At 41.3% G+C, this 15,993-nt stretch overlaps 1 protein-coding gene across 2 annotated transcripts in view; it reads left to right on the forward strand.

Annotated features, from left to right (window-relative positions):
• The window catches only part of DYRK4 (dual specificity tyrosine phosphorylation regulated kinase 4), an 827,849-nt gene that overhangs the window by 576,935 nt on the left and 234,921 nt on the right, over positions 1-15,993 (forward strand). For both annotated transcript variants that reach the window (XM_085652599.1, XM_085652598.1), the window contains exon 8: positions 9,179-9,260. In XM_085652599.1, the coding sequence (XP_085508725.1) occupies positions 9,179-9,260 (82 nt within the window). The remainder of the gene's footprint in view (positions 1-9,178; positions 9,261-15,993) is intronic.

Here is a 15,993-nt window from a genome sequence, read left to right on the forward strand (position 1 = left end):
GGTGGTGTGTGTATAACTGTATATGCAAGTAAATGTATGTTTGATTCTTTATTAGCATGAGTGACTATGTGTGTGAGTAACTCTATGGATGAGTGGCATTGTGTAACAGGATGTATAGGTGTATGAGTACATATGATGAGTGAGTACATGTATGAGTGACTGTATAGGACTGTTGGTGAATGAGTGGATGTGTATGTGGATCTTAGAATTACTGAAGAGGTTGTTGTAACTGGTATTGGTATGTCCATTGTTTTGAAAAGTTTAGTCTCTATTTTTGAATGTGTGTATCAAAGGTTATATTAGGGTGAGAGGAGGTCTGCCACTCTATCACAAGGATGATGTCATGAGTGATGTCACTGACCATGTCATGAGTGATGCAATATGTGACGTCATCAGCCGTGCATTGCGGGCGCACGAGTTATAGTTAGCTGAACTAACTATAACAGGGGAATTTCAATGGTTTTGTACAAGTGAAAAGTCCAGCTAACTATAACACCCCTGAAACCTATGGTTTTTTCAGTGAATTTCTGAGGTTTTTTAAATGCTAATTCCTAACTATAACGTGCCTGAAACCTATGGTTTATTCTGTGAATTTCAAAGGTTTTTTAAATGCTAATTTCTAACTATGCCTACAGAGATAGGACATGTGAAGAAAGAAGAAAAAATGCACAGAAAGAAAAAAAAGAAGTGCAGAAAGAAGCAACAGAAGTCCTCAAAGACGAAGAAAAGTGCAGGAAGAAGGATAACGTGCAGAAAGAACAAAAAGAAGAGCAGAAAGAAGCCTTGTTGCAAAATCATCCTGTACCCTCAACTTTTTCAGACGGATACTGGTGGTAACTGAGTCTGACTAACCAGTCCTAGAGCCAGTGCTATGTTAAAAGACACTTAGAATACAGTGAAAACCCCTACATACACTAGGGAACATTATGCGTTGGGGTCCCCCTGTGATTAGCATGACCTCCTCTGTAAGCCCCTAGTATATAATAGGGCAGGGGGATTAAAACTACCTCTTAAAACAGGCCACAGGGCGTTTTTGCACACGTTAACTCAGGCCCCGTCCCCTCCCTTCACCACTGTGTAAACACGCCCTGTGTCCGTTTTTAGTTGGGAGATTAAGTTCATTTGAATCCTGAGGGTCCAACTAGCCCACTAGGTACCTCCAGTAAGTGCCACAGAGCTGCGTTGCAGAGAGGTGTAAAAAGTGGCACAGCCTGGACCACCTCTCTGCAATGCAGCTCAGTGGCGCTTACTGGAAGCACTTGGTGGGCTAGTTAGCCCCCAGGGGCCCTCAGTATTGAAGGAAAATTATATCCCCAATTTAAAACGTGCCATAGTGCGTGTTTGCACACGTCACCTCAGGCCCCGTCCCCTCCCTTCACCACTGTGTAAACGCGCCCTGTGGCTGTTCTAAGTTGAAAGATTAAGTCCCCTTGATTCCTAAGGGTCCCTAGGGTCAAACTAGACCCCTAGGTACCTCCAGTAAGCGCCACAGAGCTGCGTTGCAGAGAGGTGTAAAAAGGGGCTTGGCCTCAGAACACCTGTCTGCAGCGCAGCTCCCTGGCGCATACTGGAGATGCCTGTTGGGCTAGTTGGCCCTCAGGGACCCTCAGTATTGAAGAGGAATTAATTACCCAACTTACAACTCACCAGGGGGCGCGTTTGCAAAGTGCTGCAAGGAGGGGGCGTTGCCTCCGGCATGATGCCAGTCTTTTATTTATTTTAATTTTTTAAGAAGGGGGGCTGTGTGGTTCCCCTTCTTATTCTAATTTATTGGCCCTGATGACCCCATCCCCCAGGGCCTGTCTCCTAATTATATTTTTTTGACCCCAATCCCCAGGTCCGGCCACTGTTTTTTATTATGTTTAAAAAAATATATATTTATAGACACACCTAGGACATGCTGGACAAACCGTACGTACCTATCACCATGACGATTTGCGTGATATTCATTAAAAGGCGACTATGCATACAATGAATCCACGTGGAATGTATTTACACCACTAGTGAAGCTCTGACATGTCTGATGCCCTACCGTGCCTAATCCCGGTAGACACCCTTGTCGTTTATTTATACAAACATGGGTAGCTATTGACGGGCACATTTAATACACATGCACACCAAGCCATTCAAAGGGGATTCGACAAAAATTCGACCAAACTATGCAAGAAACCCCCTCACGGTTAATAAAACACACATCCACTGCCGGATGTGTAATACTTTTTATTTTACTCTCTGGAAAGGAGACAAACCTCACTTGAGAGTCACAGCGCGCTCCTGGCAGAGCCCAATGCTGTGTTACACCCACCATTGCCTGCTAAGTGCCACACACCTCTGTGTTGTATTCCACTAGCTAGTGCATATGCTATGACACTCTCTAGTCCATGTGCACTGTAACACCACCCCGTGAATATGTCATGCCACACTGGTCTTTGCACGGGTTATATTGCCCCATCTAACGTGCCTTCCTCGATGCCTATGTTATAACGCACAGTGCTATGCCATACATATTACAATCTGGGATCCATATCTTTGTCACACTGCATATGCAACGTTACACTCCCCAGCACATATTTTATATTACAACTTTAGAGACTAGTTAGGTTACACAACACTGCCCTGTGCATATTACACTCCAAGGCGCATATCGCATAGCACGCGCTAGTGCCTGTGCTATCTCGCGCTCTCCAATGAATCTGTCATTGCGCACAATGTATTGCATATTATATTTCACACCCGGTTCATCTTATATCACCCTTTTTGGTGCATAGTTTATACCATACACTATATCTAGTTTTCATTTTCAATCGTACTCTCAGGACTATGTTCTATATAACACTGTGTTCACCTACCCTTTTCACGGGCATTACATTTTGCGATAGGGGGTGGAGGGTCAGGGGGTGTTTCTGCCAAGTGAGCCCGGAGTCACAGTCACAAACGTCCTCTTCTTAATGAATAAAAGTGATATTATGCTGCATACTTGTTCATATTTTAAGTAGTTCGCACAGACACACGTTTTAAAAACAAAGTTCCTAATTCCTGCCTTCTCTGAACAGTTAGCTTGCTGCCCCATCCCCCTATCCTCTGTTGTGTGAATCCATGGACTAGCCCCCTCCCTCCTGCCATGCAAGGTCTGACGTGCTGCCACTGCCCTCAATTTAGTATGATGTACCAGTCCACTCCTCCTGCCCTCCATTGCCCAATTCTATGCCGCATCATTGACCTCCTGCTTAAACTCTGTGCTTAGCTTGCTGCCCCTATTCTCCTTCCCCCTGCCCTCCGATGTCTTTGTGCATGCCCCTGCTCCATCCTTTTTGCCCACCATGTTCCATGGACCTGCCACTCCTATCTACTCTGAGTGTTCTGTTGAGCTGCCATCCCCTCCCACCTGCCTAGCATTGTCAGATGACTGTAACCTGTCCCTGCCACCTCCACCCTGCCTGTCCACATGCCATGCCCCTATCCTCTTCCTCCTGTCCTACATGGTCCATTGTACTGCCACACCCTTCTGCCCTCCCTGGTCTGTTGTGCTGCAAATGCTCCTCCTGCCTGCCCCGTGTGGTCTGTTGTGAGGCCCCTTCCCCTGAACTTTGTCTGTGCACAGGTCCTGACCCTCCCTTCTATCCTCCATCGTCCTTTGTGCATGCCCCTGCACCCTCCTTCTTGCCCATCATAGCCATTGTGCTGCCACTAACCCTCCCACTTGCCATGCATGGTCTTCTGTGCTGCCATGGCCCCTCCCACCTTCCCTGTGTGGTCAGTTAGCTGCCCCTGAACCCCTCCCACCTTCCCTCCATGGTCTGTGTGTATGCCATCACAGTCTCACTGTTGCTCTTCATGGTGTGTCTTGCTTCTAGTGCCCATCCTGCCTGACCTCCATGGCTATCTTGCTGCTCCTACCCTGCCCCCTTGCCCCCAGCCCTCTGTTTACATGTGCAGACCCCTACTCCCTCCCTCCTGGCTTGTCTGTTCCATTGTAATGCCCCTGATCCGTCCCTCCTGCCCTTTATGGTCTGTTATGCTGCAGCTTTCTCACCTGTCTGTCCATTATGGTCAGCTAGCTACCATTGCCTCTTGCCCCTCTGTTCTCTGTTGTCCATGTGCATGGTCCTGTCCCCTCCCTCTTGCTTTCTATGGATTGTTGTGCTGCACTCCCGTCCCGCATGCCCTGTGTGGTGTATTGTGCTGCTGCAAACCCTGATGCCTGCCCTGCAGGGTCAGTTTGGTGCACCTCTCCATGTCCCTCCTGTCCTCTGTTATCCAAGTCCATGTCCCTACTCCATTTCCTTCCATGATCCAATGTACCATACTTGTGAACATTTTGAACTTGGTAAGAGGGAGATTTTGAAAATAAACTGGGGTATTGATTTTACCCTTGGAGTTACATTGAAAAAGAGGAGATTGTAGACAGGAGACAGATCAAATAAAGCCAATTTGAGCTTAAAAACATTGGACGTTTCCTGGCTGAATCGGGTCTGTTGGCATGTATGGTTGTACTACCATTGCCTCTTCCTTCTGCCCACAATGGTCTATTACATTGCCACAGCCTCTCTTGCAAGTCCTGTATTGTTGTTTTGTTGCCCCTGCCCCCCTTTCCACTGCCCTCCATAGTCTGTTGTGCTGCCACGGCCCTTTCTGCCTGCTCAGTGTGGTTAAATTGTTGCCTTTGCACCCTCCTACCTGCCTTCAATTTTCAGAGTCCGTGCCCCTGGCCTCTGCCTCCCAACAGTATCCTAATGAACAACTAGATTGCTAACATTCTATATTACAAAAGTGTGGAACGCCTGACGTCATCTTGATGTAATCAAAACTGTAATACCTAGAGCATTTCCTTTAGAAATTACATATATGAGAGGGTCTTATTGGCATCAAAATTATGGTTAGTTCTCTAAAAGACTAAAATAAGGACATATTTTCTGAGTTTTCAAATAGCGACAAAGCACTTTTAAATTATTTATTACCTTTATGTTTTTTTATCCAGTTGACCACTTGATTAAATGTTGCACTTAGGGGAGAGGATGTGGTGTTACTTCCAGAACTGCAGACTTTGCAACTGGGGAACCAGGTTGGAGTTTCTGCTTCAGCTCGACATTCTGTGATTCTGGTCAAATCACTTAGTCTCCCCAGGTCTACAACCAAAATGAATTTGTTCTTGTGTGATGTAACCAATGCTCATGTAAAGCACTCCAATACCTGACAAGTCTGCACTATATAAAACTGGAAATACACAAAAAATAAGTGTTTTGCACACTTCTGTCATTGGGCTACATTTGGGCTACATTTGGGCTCTTTTGTCTCTGGTGGCCATCTTGGGAGACTTATTTGTTATGAAGTTTCCTAATTTCCTCATTTACTGCAGTCTCCTCAGTAGGAAATGCTTTCAGTTTTTTACTTTGTTTCCATCAAGAAGGCATTCAGATGTGTCACACATTTGCCATAAATTCAGAATGTTAGCACTCTTTTTGCTCATTAGATCACTGTAGTAAAGCTACTGCTCACCAGGGAAAACTGCTGCTGGTATTGAAAGTGCATGTTTCAGTCGGCATGTCAGAATTATTTTAATGAAATAGAAGAGGATTTGAGAAGTCACTCAATATGTGCCCTAATTTTTCTTTCTGCAGCACTAATCCTACTTTTTATGGAAAAATGAACCCCCTCATTTTGTTCCTTTTTAAATTAAATGTTTTAAGAGTTACCACTTTAATCCAAGCAAGATGGCTTCAGGTGTGCCATACGTTTATCATAAGTAGGACTGTTAGCGCTCTAGTTGTTCTTTGGAACACTCTGGGAAGCTGCAGTAGAACACAAAGGAATCAACTGACAGTCTCTGCCCTTGCTGGATGTACATGTTTTACTGAGAATGTCAGACTTCATTCTCACATGACTGAGAAAGAAAATGTGAATTTACAGAAAATAAGCTCTCAGTTTAGCTTATAGATCACATTCCAAACCTCTGTGGGAAAAGCATGAGAAAATATTTTTCTCTCAATCATGATATCCCAGCAGAAGGGTTTCTCACATGGTAAAATCACCTTAGAACATACCACAATTCCTAAAATGAGTATGGTACCATCAACAAATGATTTATAATGTAACGATTTATAATGTAACTAAAGTCTTAAAACCTTCTATTAACTGCAATGCTTTTTAATGAGGTGCTATCATGTATATTGGTCCCAAGATGGCTGCCAACACTTCTTGGATGAAGTGCTGACAGCCAATCAGATCTCTGGATGAGATGTGTGGTTAGGCTCCGCCCACATATATATATATGATTTTACTTTTGATTTTCTCAGGAACTACTGAACAGATTGACACCAGACCTGCAAAAGGCACATCCCTGGCCCGACAACTACCTCTCTGCCAAATTTCAAGTAATTCTGTTCAGCCGTTCGGGCTGTACCTTGGACTAAAGGTCCCTATGGAAAATTGCATGGGGAAAACGCGTTTTGGGACCCCCCCTTTTTTCTCAGCCCCCGCTTGACGAATCCCCCCCGAGACTTTCAGGGTAGGAGTGGAGCAGAGCGCCCCACCTATTTTGAAAATTTCACGAGGATTCGTCAACCGGCGCCAAAGTTATTCCAAATAGAATGTTGCGGATTTCCTATGGAAACACGGTCCTAACTATAACTATCTACTGGCGACCGCCAGTAGATAATATATATATATATATATATATATATATATATATATATATATATGAACGTAAATCGCCACTGTCAATGCCTTTCCAAGACACAAGAGACGAAGAGCGGACCCAAGTTTTGTGCCAATTTAAAGTGCTTTATTCAGTTGCCCAGCCAGTCCGTCATGACGCGTTTCGACCCCCACTCGGGTCTTGATCACATGACACATTGCTAACGGAAACAGCGGTATTTAAGGAAATGGACAGGAAATGGCTTTCACGTGTGTTGCAACTAAAATAGACATGGAAAACATACTGCAATAAGTCGTTACAATAATATCATGATCACCGAAAAAATCCTACAATATATAAATATATAATATATAAATATAAATACATACAAAATATATACAATTATTTAAAATCTAAATATATCTAAAATAGGATTTCTCAATGGTTATTCATCAATCTTGTTATTCTTTTATGTCATAATAATTGTAATTTAATCGCGCAGTCCATACTTTCAATAATGGGTTTCCCAATAGAACTCCCTGACTTGGTCCGCGTTTCTTATTACAGCAGATTCCCAAGTTCATATGTTGCTAACATCTCCACAAATAACAATTAACTTTTCTTTATCTAATGAAAAAATAACGCCCAAGTGGGCCATTATTAAAAAAGGGAGGCCATTCCTTCATTACCCATTTCTAAAAATATACACCCACTCAAAAATGATGTGCAAATAGTGCAAAAATTGTGCAGCGGAAATAATCTTTCCTCTAAAAACAATGCCAGATAGTTTCCTCATTTACATCAGATTCGAAATTTTTTTTTTTTTTTTTTTTTTTTATATATATACACATATATGCATATATATATATATATACCAAATTTCGCTCCTTCTGGACAGCTGGACCCAAGAGAGGTGGCGCATACGCCGGCGGAGCACGCCGGCTTGCAAATGTTCCCACAAAAGTCCAATATCATGCGCTCTCAGTCACCAAGAAAATTCAAATCCAAAAATATCGACAGGGGTGTTTATTTCTCACAATGCGTTTCAACTTGTTGCAGAGCCTTGATCACGTAAGAAAAGTGCTGTACACAAAGAATAGATAAAGTTTTTTTGAGGTGAACAAAGAAAAAGGACAACAACGTTATATTCACGTACCATTGAGCCAAAATTGGCAGACATCTTGGAATGGTAATATGGGCACGAGTTAACAGGACATAATGAAACGTTAAATACATCTTAACTGAAACCAAGTCCGTTATATTATAACAAAAGCATGTGCAACCCAAAATTATTGGTACAGTGACCATGTCAGAAAGAAAATTAATACTTGATCATGTTATCGACAATCAAATATACATGTCCACAATTCTGCAAAGATGCATGATGGATCAGTGGTAGTGTGTAAACAAGTCACTCAGTGGTCAAATGAAACCTCTTGTGTTTGTAATTAAACAGCACGTTGTATAGAGGTTTGTAAAAATACAGGATCTCTGAGCACAGTAAGTATATATACATATATATATATAAAAAACAAAAGGTTAAAGTGACATTATAGTTAGGTAAAAGTTTCAGTTTAAACATAACCTTTTAAACAAAAAATAACACTGGAATTCAACAGTTCTAGTTAACTGGAGTACTCTACCTCAAATATGTAATTTCAGATATCACCAGTGATGTTTTTCATGAAGTCATAGAACATGTCATGACTGATGTAAGGTGAGGTCCTCAGCATAGTGAGACCTCGAGCCATAGTTCATTCATTGAACTATAACTGGTGAATTCTAGTGTCTTTTCTTTACTTTAAAATGTTATGTTTAAACTAAAAGTAGGTAGCTCCAACTCTGCCAGGTGGACGTGAGGAAATTCTCTTCCACAGTATTTTTGACACCATACTTTTTGTGCTTCTATTATAAGTATGGGAACATGATATTATGGTATACAATATTTCTGGCTTGATATTTGTCTCTCAATATTTTGGACCTCAATATTAAAGCAGACAACCCCTCCTAAGCCACGGGGCTAGCTGAAAAGGCACTTCACAACTGAGGGCTGCCCTCATGTGCCCTCTTCACAGCCAATCCTCCCTGCTCCTTGACCCACCTACAATAATTCCCCTGGTACCATTTATCACCGTCTCCAAACAGATTGGAAATGGCACTAGACAAAATTGAGATGATATACACATAGGATCTGGTAACACAGAATATGTATGTTATTCCTCCTTACGACCTCACTTGACTTGCAATTGCAAGATGTATGTGATAACACTCACCCTTTCCACGCCTAAATCCGCAATATGTGTAATAAGGAATTTGGGGGGCTATCTTAAGGTTTGGGCGTACGTCTATTTGTCCAAAATATGATCAAGTAATGCACTCCTTCAAATTCACTTCAACCTACTCCCTCCCTTCATTACATGCATTCCTACTCCACAGTTTCAATTATTGAGTGAGATAGGATTGCTTCATTTAAATGTTCACAAGTTGTTTTCTCTGCTCCACAAACGTTTGCAGCGATTGACCACTGACTTTTCCTTCCACCAGGAGAACATTTTATTGTGCAAGAAAGGCCAATCTGCAATCAAAGTTATTGACTTTGGATCAAGCTGCTATGAACACCAGCGAGGTCTGTAAAAAGTAAAAAACCTACAGTGTTCTCAATCTCCTAAATAACTTGTTGAGCTATGCAAAGTAGATAAACTGATGTATCAATTGCTAAGATGCATGCCTTGTTTTGGTTGTGATCCGTTTTTTTTAAGCGATAATAGTTAATTGGAAAACTCCTTATTTATTCTGGAAATATTTATAAACATTTGCCATTGATTTTAGAGAAACAGAGGTGCGACAAATCATTGGGACCTTCTGTTACTTTAAGTGTTTTAGAGTAGATAAATATATAATTATGTATTTATTGCAATTTTATAACTCTGGTTAGAGACAGCACATATACCATCAAACTAAGAGAAAGGGAAAATTGATCAGTTAGTGGTTGTTTTCCATCAGTCACATGATGATCAGCACACATTGCTCCCATTAGTTTTGCAACTTACATTCATGACATACATATGGAGTATTGCCTTTGCACTGCTATAAGGCCATTTCATTGGTACATCAGTGATAATTTGGAAAGCTAAGCTCTTTTCTTTAAAGCTTTACAATCACTAAAAAGCAAAGTGGTGCCTGAGCTTGTCATACTCCTGTCACCTGTACAGAGGCAGGCAGTGTCCTCCGGTGAGGGTCTCTCCCCCTTGCCTCTTTTTCCACCTTTCTCTCAAGGGTTTTGGGGCTGACACAGGTGGGATTGCTCGGCCCAGTGCTGCTCATTTATCCAGGTCTTCAATCTCTAGGAGGTCTTTGGCCAGAAAGAGAAAACATATCTGCATTATTTGCGCTCCTTTATCTTGCCACTGAACATTATGCAGCAAGGGTGTTTCCTTAGAAATTTGGGATGGATCTAGACATCTGAAAGTCCATTATTGGTTTGAACTCGCAATGTTTCTGAAGTTGACCTATGCACATTTTGGAAGAGCTGGATTATAGAGCTCTTGAACGTGCCTCCAGTAGTCGCTAATTTAGTTAAAATTTATTAATTCAAATGATTATGTCAACCATGGGAGTCCTGGTTTGGTGTGCTCCTTGGACTCTATGTGTTCTGTCAAATTCAATGACATTTATTTTTATGAGATTTCAAGTGAAAGTTTAACATCTCCCAGCACAGCAGTGCGTGATATGCAGTGCTAAAGTATATGCAGATTGCACTGGATACACATAACCACAATAGTTACAAAGCACGGAAAGACTGAGATAAAATGTCAAAGTACATTTGCTACCTGGTGGAAGCCAGTATCGAGTGACTCATCACTCATCCAAGTGCATTAGCAGTTCCACTGTGGCAAGCCCGGCAGCCCCCAACCACATCAGATGCACACTGGCAGTCAGGTTCAGTACAATCAGAAAAGAGAAAATATTATTGTCTACCTTCATGGTTCACCCAGGCACTAGCTCATGCTCCCCCATCATCAGTCAGCTAGTGTATCAAAATTTGGACAAAATATTGAGTTGATTATGCTTATTTATTTTAGTTATATCTTAGGTGCGGGTTGCTAGGTTTGTAGGGGTATAGGGTGGCAAGTTAAGTAATAATTAAATAACCATTATTTTTCAATTGAAAATTAAATATTACACAGTTTATTAATTCTATAAATTGCTTGATTGTTCTTTTATTTTTTAATATATTTATTTTATGATTAAGAGTTTTATATTTTTCCTTAATTAATAGGGTTATTCAAATATGTATTATGTTTGAAGTGAAGTAGTTTACCTACAGACTGGAGTGGGAATAGTAAATGTAAACCCTCCGAAGTCCAATGCTTTCCCTACTGTTGCAGAGACTGGGGTGGGAATAGCAAATGTATTCCCTCCAAAGTCCAACGCTTTCCATACTGTTGAACAGACTTAAGTGGGAAAAGTAAATCTTACTCTTCTGAAGTTTAACGCTTTCCCTACTGCTGCACAGGCTGTAGTAGGAATAGTAAATTTAACCCCTCTGAAGTCCAACGCCTTCCCTATTGTTGCTCAGAGTGGACTGAAAATAGTAAATTTCAATCCCTCTGAAGTCCTACACTTTCCCACTATTGCGCTGTTTGGAGTGGGAATAATATATTTATCCCCTCCGAAATCCTTCACTTTCTCTACTGTTGCATAAACTGGAATGGGCATAGTATATCTATTATTCCCACACTCCAATACATTTCCTAATATTGGTCATTTATTATTATTATTAATATGTGTTTATTATATGTATAGTATTTGATTATTTTTATATTTGTTTTGACATTTTCATGATATTTGTAGTTTTTTATATTTTTTAATTTTATTTGTTTGGCAATTTATTAAATGTTTTGGAATTGAATTGTTAATAGTTTTTATGTTGCATGTAAAATTTAAATATACACATATATATATATATATATATATATATATATATATATATATATATATATATATATATATATATATATATATATATATATATATATATATATATATATACATATTATATATATACTGCTTATTATATTATTAGATTATATATGTAAGTGTATATGTGTATATATATTCATATATATACATGCATTTAAATATATACATGTATATGTGTTTATATCAGTAAATATTTATATGCAGTTTTAACTTTAGTGAGATTTAGTTAATTAACATTTTATTAATGGTATATATTCAAACATTTAAGATTCACTACTTTAAACTGTACACATATATATTAGGAAAGTACATTTCTGTATATTTTCTAATGATATTTGTGTGAAACTATTTTTTTTCTATATTTTGTACTTATCATTTTAAGGATAGGGACACAACATTTTTGTAAATGATATTTTTGACACAATATTTGTGTTACACTATATTGGTTTCAATATTCCGTCAGTGTCCCCTCAATAGTAGAAGTTATGGAGCCCTAGTCAACAAAGTCAGGATAGACATCTCTCATTGTGTGTATTCCCCAGTTTCTAAGCCGACTGAGGACCAGCAATTCCTAGGTAACTTGGATCAGTGGATAATGTGTGAGGTTCAAACCACACTTTCTGGGCAGAAATGGTAACCCCCCACCTGTATATGTTACAATGTATTTTACAATTCAGGTGCTCTATCGCTCGGGTTGATCTGCCCCACAACTCCTTTAAATACACATAAATAAAATATTCAAATGAGGCAAGCACCCTATTGTAATTGGAGTTCAATGTCCACCAATTCACTTATTCAGCTCCATAAAGTTCCCAATGTCCAAGATGTTGAGTTGGTGCATTACAAATGTAGAATCCAATAACAGATACTAGCTTCATCGTTAAAAACATATCATTTATGTTAATTCTTCAATCTATATCAAGGTAAAAAGTGTCAGCCCAGCCAATAATGTGCTAATGACTGCGCAGGTGCATAAAGCATAGGGAGCTTTAATATGCAGCGAATGTTGTACCAAGCTTGGGTATATGCCACCATGCTGATTTTGGTTCGTCCTTATGCTGCTTTTGGCCATCATCACCCCCTGTGTGTCATGTCATGTTCTTCTGCTACATGCAGGCTGGAGGGGTGCAACCAATATTGGTCAAAGTGAGCCTGTTTATGGGTACACTGGGTTTGCTGGGTACGCTAATGATACCCAAGTAATCATCTGTATGGACAGTGACCTTTTCTTACTTCAGGAACAACTCAGGGGCTGCATGAATAAGGTGCTAACTGGATGAATAACAACTCACTTCGCTTTAACTTAGGCAAGACGCAAGTCCTGACTTTTGGAAACCCTTCCATTTGGTCCCATATGTGATGGCATAATTCCTTAAGCACATGCCCAGAACCCATCAGATCAGATCAGAATTTGGGAGTGCTATTTGATAGTAGACTCTTCTTCAAGTTGCACCTCAACAAATTGATGTCCATATGGTTTTTTGCTTCTAAGACATCTCAAGAAGATGACATAACTTATCCCTGCTGCTGCCAGGCAGATGTTGGTACAAACCTTGGTACTTAGGAGATTAGATTACTGCAATACCCTATTTATTGAGCTGCCTGAGTACCCAATTCGAAGGTAGCAACTTATGCAAGTTGCAGTAGTCAGGTTGATTTTCGGGAAGAGAAAATCTGAAAGTGTCACTCCGCTTATGAATCTTCACTGGCTGCCCTTTAAAAAAGGATGCCAGTTTAAAGACGTATGTATGGCCCAATAAGCTCTATATCCAGCAACTCATGGTTCTTACATCTCATATATGTTTTAAAGATATTGTGTCTAGAGGCTGCTCCACTCTACATCGGCTGGAATGCATATTATACCTAAAGTTCGAAGAGATAACCTAGGGGCTTTTCCTGTGATTATGGCTCAAGAATTGAATACAATTCCCTTTACACCTTCGATTTGAATCCAGTTAGCCTACATTTCATAATGGTCTGAATACCTATCTTTTTACTTAAATTTAGATACCCTGATTAGTATGTGGTATGCATTTTTGTCATAGGATCAAGACACACGCTGGGTAATCTCACACTCAACAAACAGTGAATAAATAAATACAGGAGCCAAGATAGAATACCATTTTCATCAAAGCTTGCCGCCCCATCAGAAAGAGAGGTAAATGCCTCCTTCTTTATATAGGTATATAGCAGCTGCACCCAGTGAACCTAACTGGCAAGGAATCTCATCCTGGTGAAGACAGCAAACAGGAAAGGCCACTCGCCGGAGTCAAATGCCGTTGTAATGTCAAGGAAGACAGACACTGCGTTTAGCTGTGGGTTTAGTTGGTGCACTATGGCAAATAGGGTGCAAAGGTTGGGATGTGGATCTGCCAGGAATTAATCCTGACTGGTCAGGAAGGATGAGATCAAGCAGTAGTAGCAGTAGCTGATTCTCCAAGACAGTGGCAAGAATCTTTTTGTCAACATTTCTAAGTGACAGGGCGCAGTAAGAGTTGCATTGTGCTGCAGGCTTGCCAGGCTTTACAAGGGTAATAAGTGTGGCTTTCCTGAAGGAGGGAGGAAGTGTGTCCATTGCCAGCGCCTCATTATCGGCTTTCAGTAGTCCAGGGGCTAGCTGAAGGGTATAGGCTCTATAGAACTCCGCCATTGCTCCCAGCTGGCCTGCAAGTCGGGAGTTCTGAAATCGCTATATTGATTTTTTCCAGAGTAAGGCAGGCATTCAGGAATTGCCTTCGAGGGCCTTTTCATCGGAGGACGTGAGACTTATGGAAAGTGGAAAAATACTTTACAAATTCTGCCAAGATATCTTCAACCTCATAAAGAGTCTGCCCGTTATCACTTAGCAGTTGCGTAATTGCTGGAGCCACGCGATGGCCGAGTAGTAGCACCGCCAGCATCCTGCTCGACTTCGCTGTAGGCTCTACCTCTAGAATATTTGTGAGAATGTTTCTGCTCCTGGCCTGCAAGCGTAGGGAATTAGTCAAGTTTGGTGCTCAATTGAGCGAGGCTCCATGCTGCAGGACATTATGACAGATGTTCTGGAGGACCTTAAGTCCTGACTCAGATTTGTCCTGCTGGGCGTGCATAGCTATATGGCCTCAATGTTGTTGAGGAATGCATATGCCAAGCAGATATGCCTTGAAGGCTTCCCATGTAGTGCCTATAGAGTCTCCCAAACCCTCGTTAGTCTGAAAGAAACTCTGGATTTTGGCTGTATCTCTTCCCAGAACGTGGTATCGAGAAGAAACAGCGGGGATAGGCGCCAGGTGAAGGCCCGATGCATCACGGCTGGTAGTTTCAGATTGAGTTTGACTGAGGCATAGTCTGACAGTGTGTGGGTAAGGTATTTCGCCCAGCCCACCCAAGCGCATACTTCTTAGGTACCGAGCTAATAGTCCAGGTGTGTCCAAGTTGCATGTGCTGTTGATATGTGAGTCCCCTTCCTGTCATCAGAGTGTTGCAGGTGCCATTTATCTATCAAGTCCCCAGTTGCCATAGAAGCAGCTAGTACTGATGCAGCCTTATGTGGCAACCGGGTGCTAGCATTGAAGAGTCAACTTGTCGGTTGAGGACCAAACTGAAGTGTTCTACCCACAGGATTGTGTGTGGGGACAGTGCTGAACACCTAAGCCAGTGCTGTTCGATGAAGTCAGAGTCATCAGTATTTGGGCTATAGGTATTTAGGAGTATTATGTGCTTCCCATATATCTTCCCCTTAAGCAGGTTGAACCTTGCCTACTGGTCAATAATTCTTGAAGTAACCGGAAGGGAATGCGGCAGTCAGCTCGACGGAAAGCAAATCCGTAACTTGGATGATGGTGAACATCTCTGTACCACCCTCTGACAGCTGCCTTTCCCCTACTGGCGTTGTGGGGGTCGGGAAATGGCTGGTGGTGTTGGCTGTGCTATGGCGGTCTTTTGTTCTGCAAACTGACAACATCATAATGCTGTGGGCAGACCGCCTCGTCGGCAGACGGTGAATCCATCCCCAACGCAATAGTGGTCCCTAGACCGCCAAAGTCGTAATCAGGGTCCATAGTATTTGCTGTCTGTGTACATGGGTACCTATGTAGAAGAGACACCCGTGTACACATATAACTCAAATGGATACACATACAGGCACACACACTCACACGCAGACACACATGCATTGCTTCATAGCTGCTCTCACTGACCGCATGTCACTTTGGACACTTTCAGCTTGTCCTGCCTTGTTCAGCGGTAGCATTTCGATGGTGTTATTTGTATGCCTTTACCTACAGTAGCAATTCTAAAACTACAAGTTGCAGAATGCAATGATCTGCGGCTAAAAACAGAACTGATGGTATTATAGGTAAGGCGTACTGATCGTTGGCTGGAAAATAAACAAATAA

This window comes from Triturus cristatus, chromosome 4_1 (genome assembly GCF_964204655.1).
Source record: "Triturus cristatus chromosome 4_1, aTriCri1.1, whole genome shotgun sequence".
NCBI classification, from domain to species: Eukaryota; Metazoa; Chordata; class Amphibia; order Caudata; family Salamandridae; genus Triturus; species Triturus cristatus.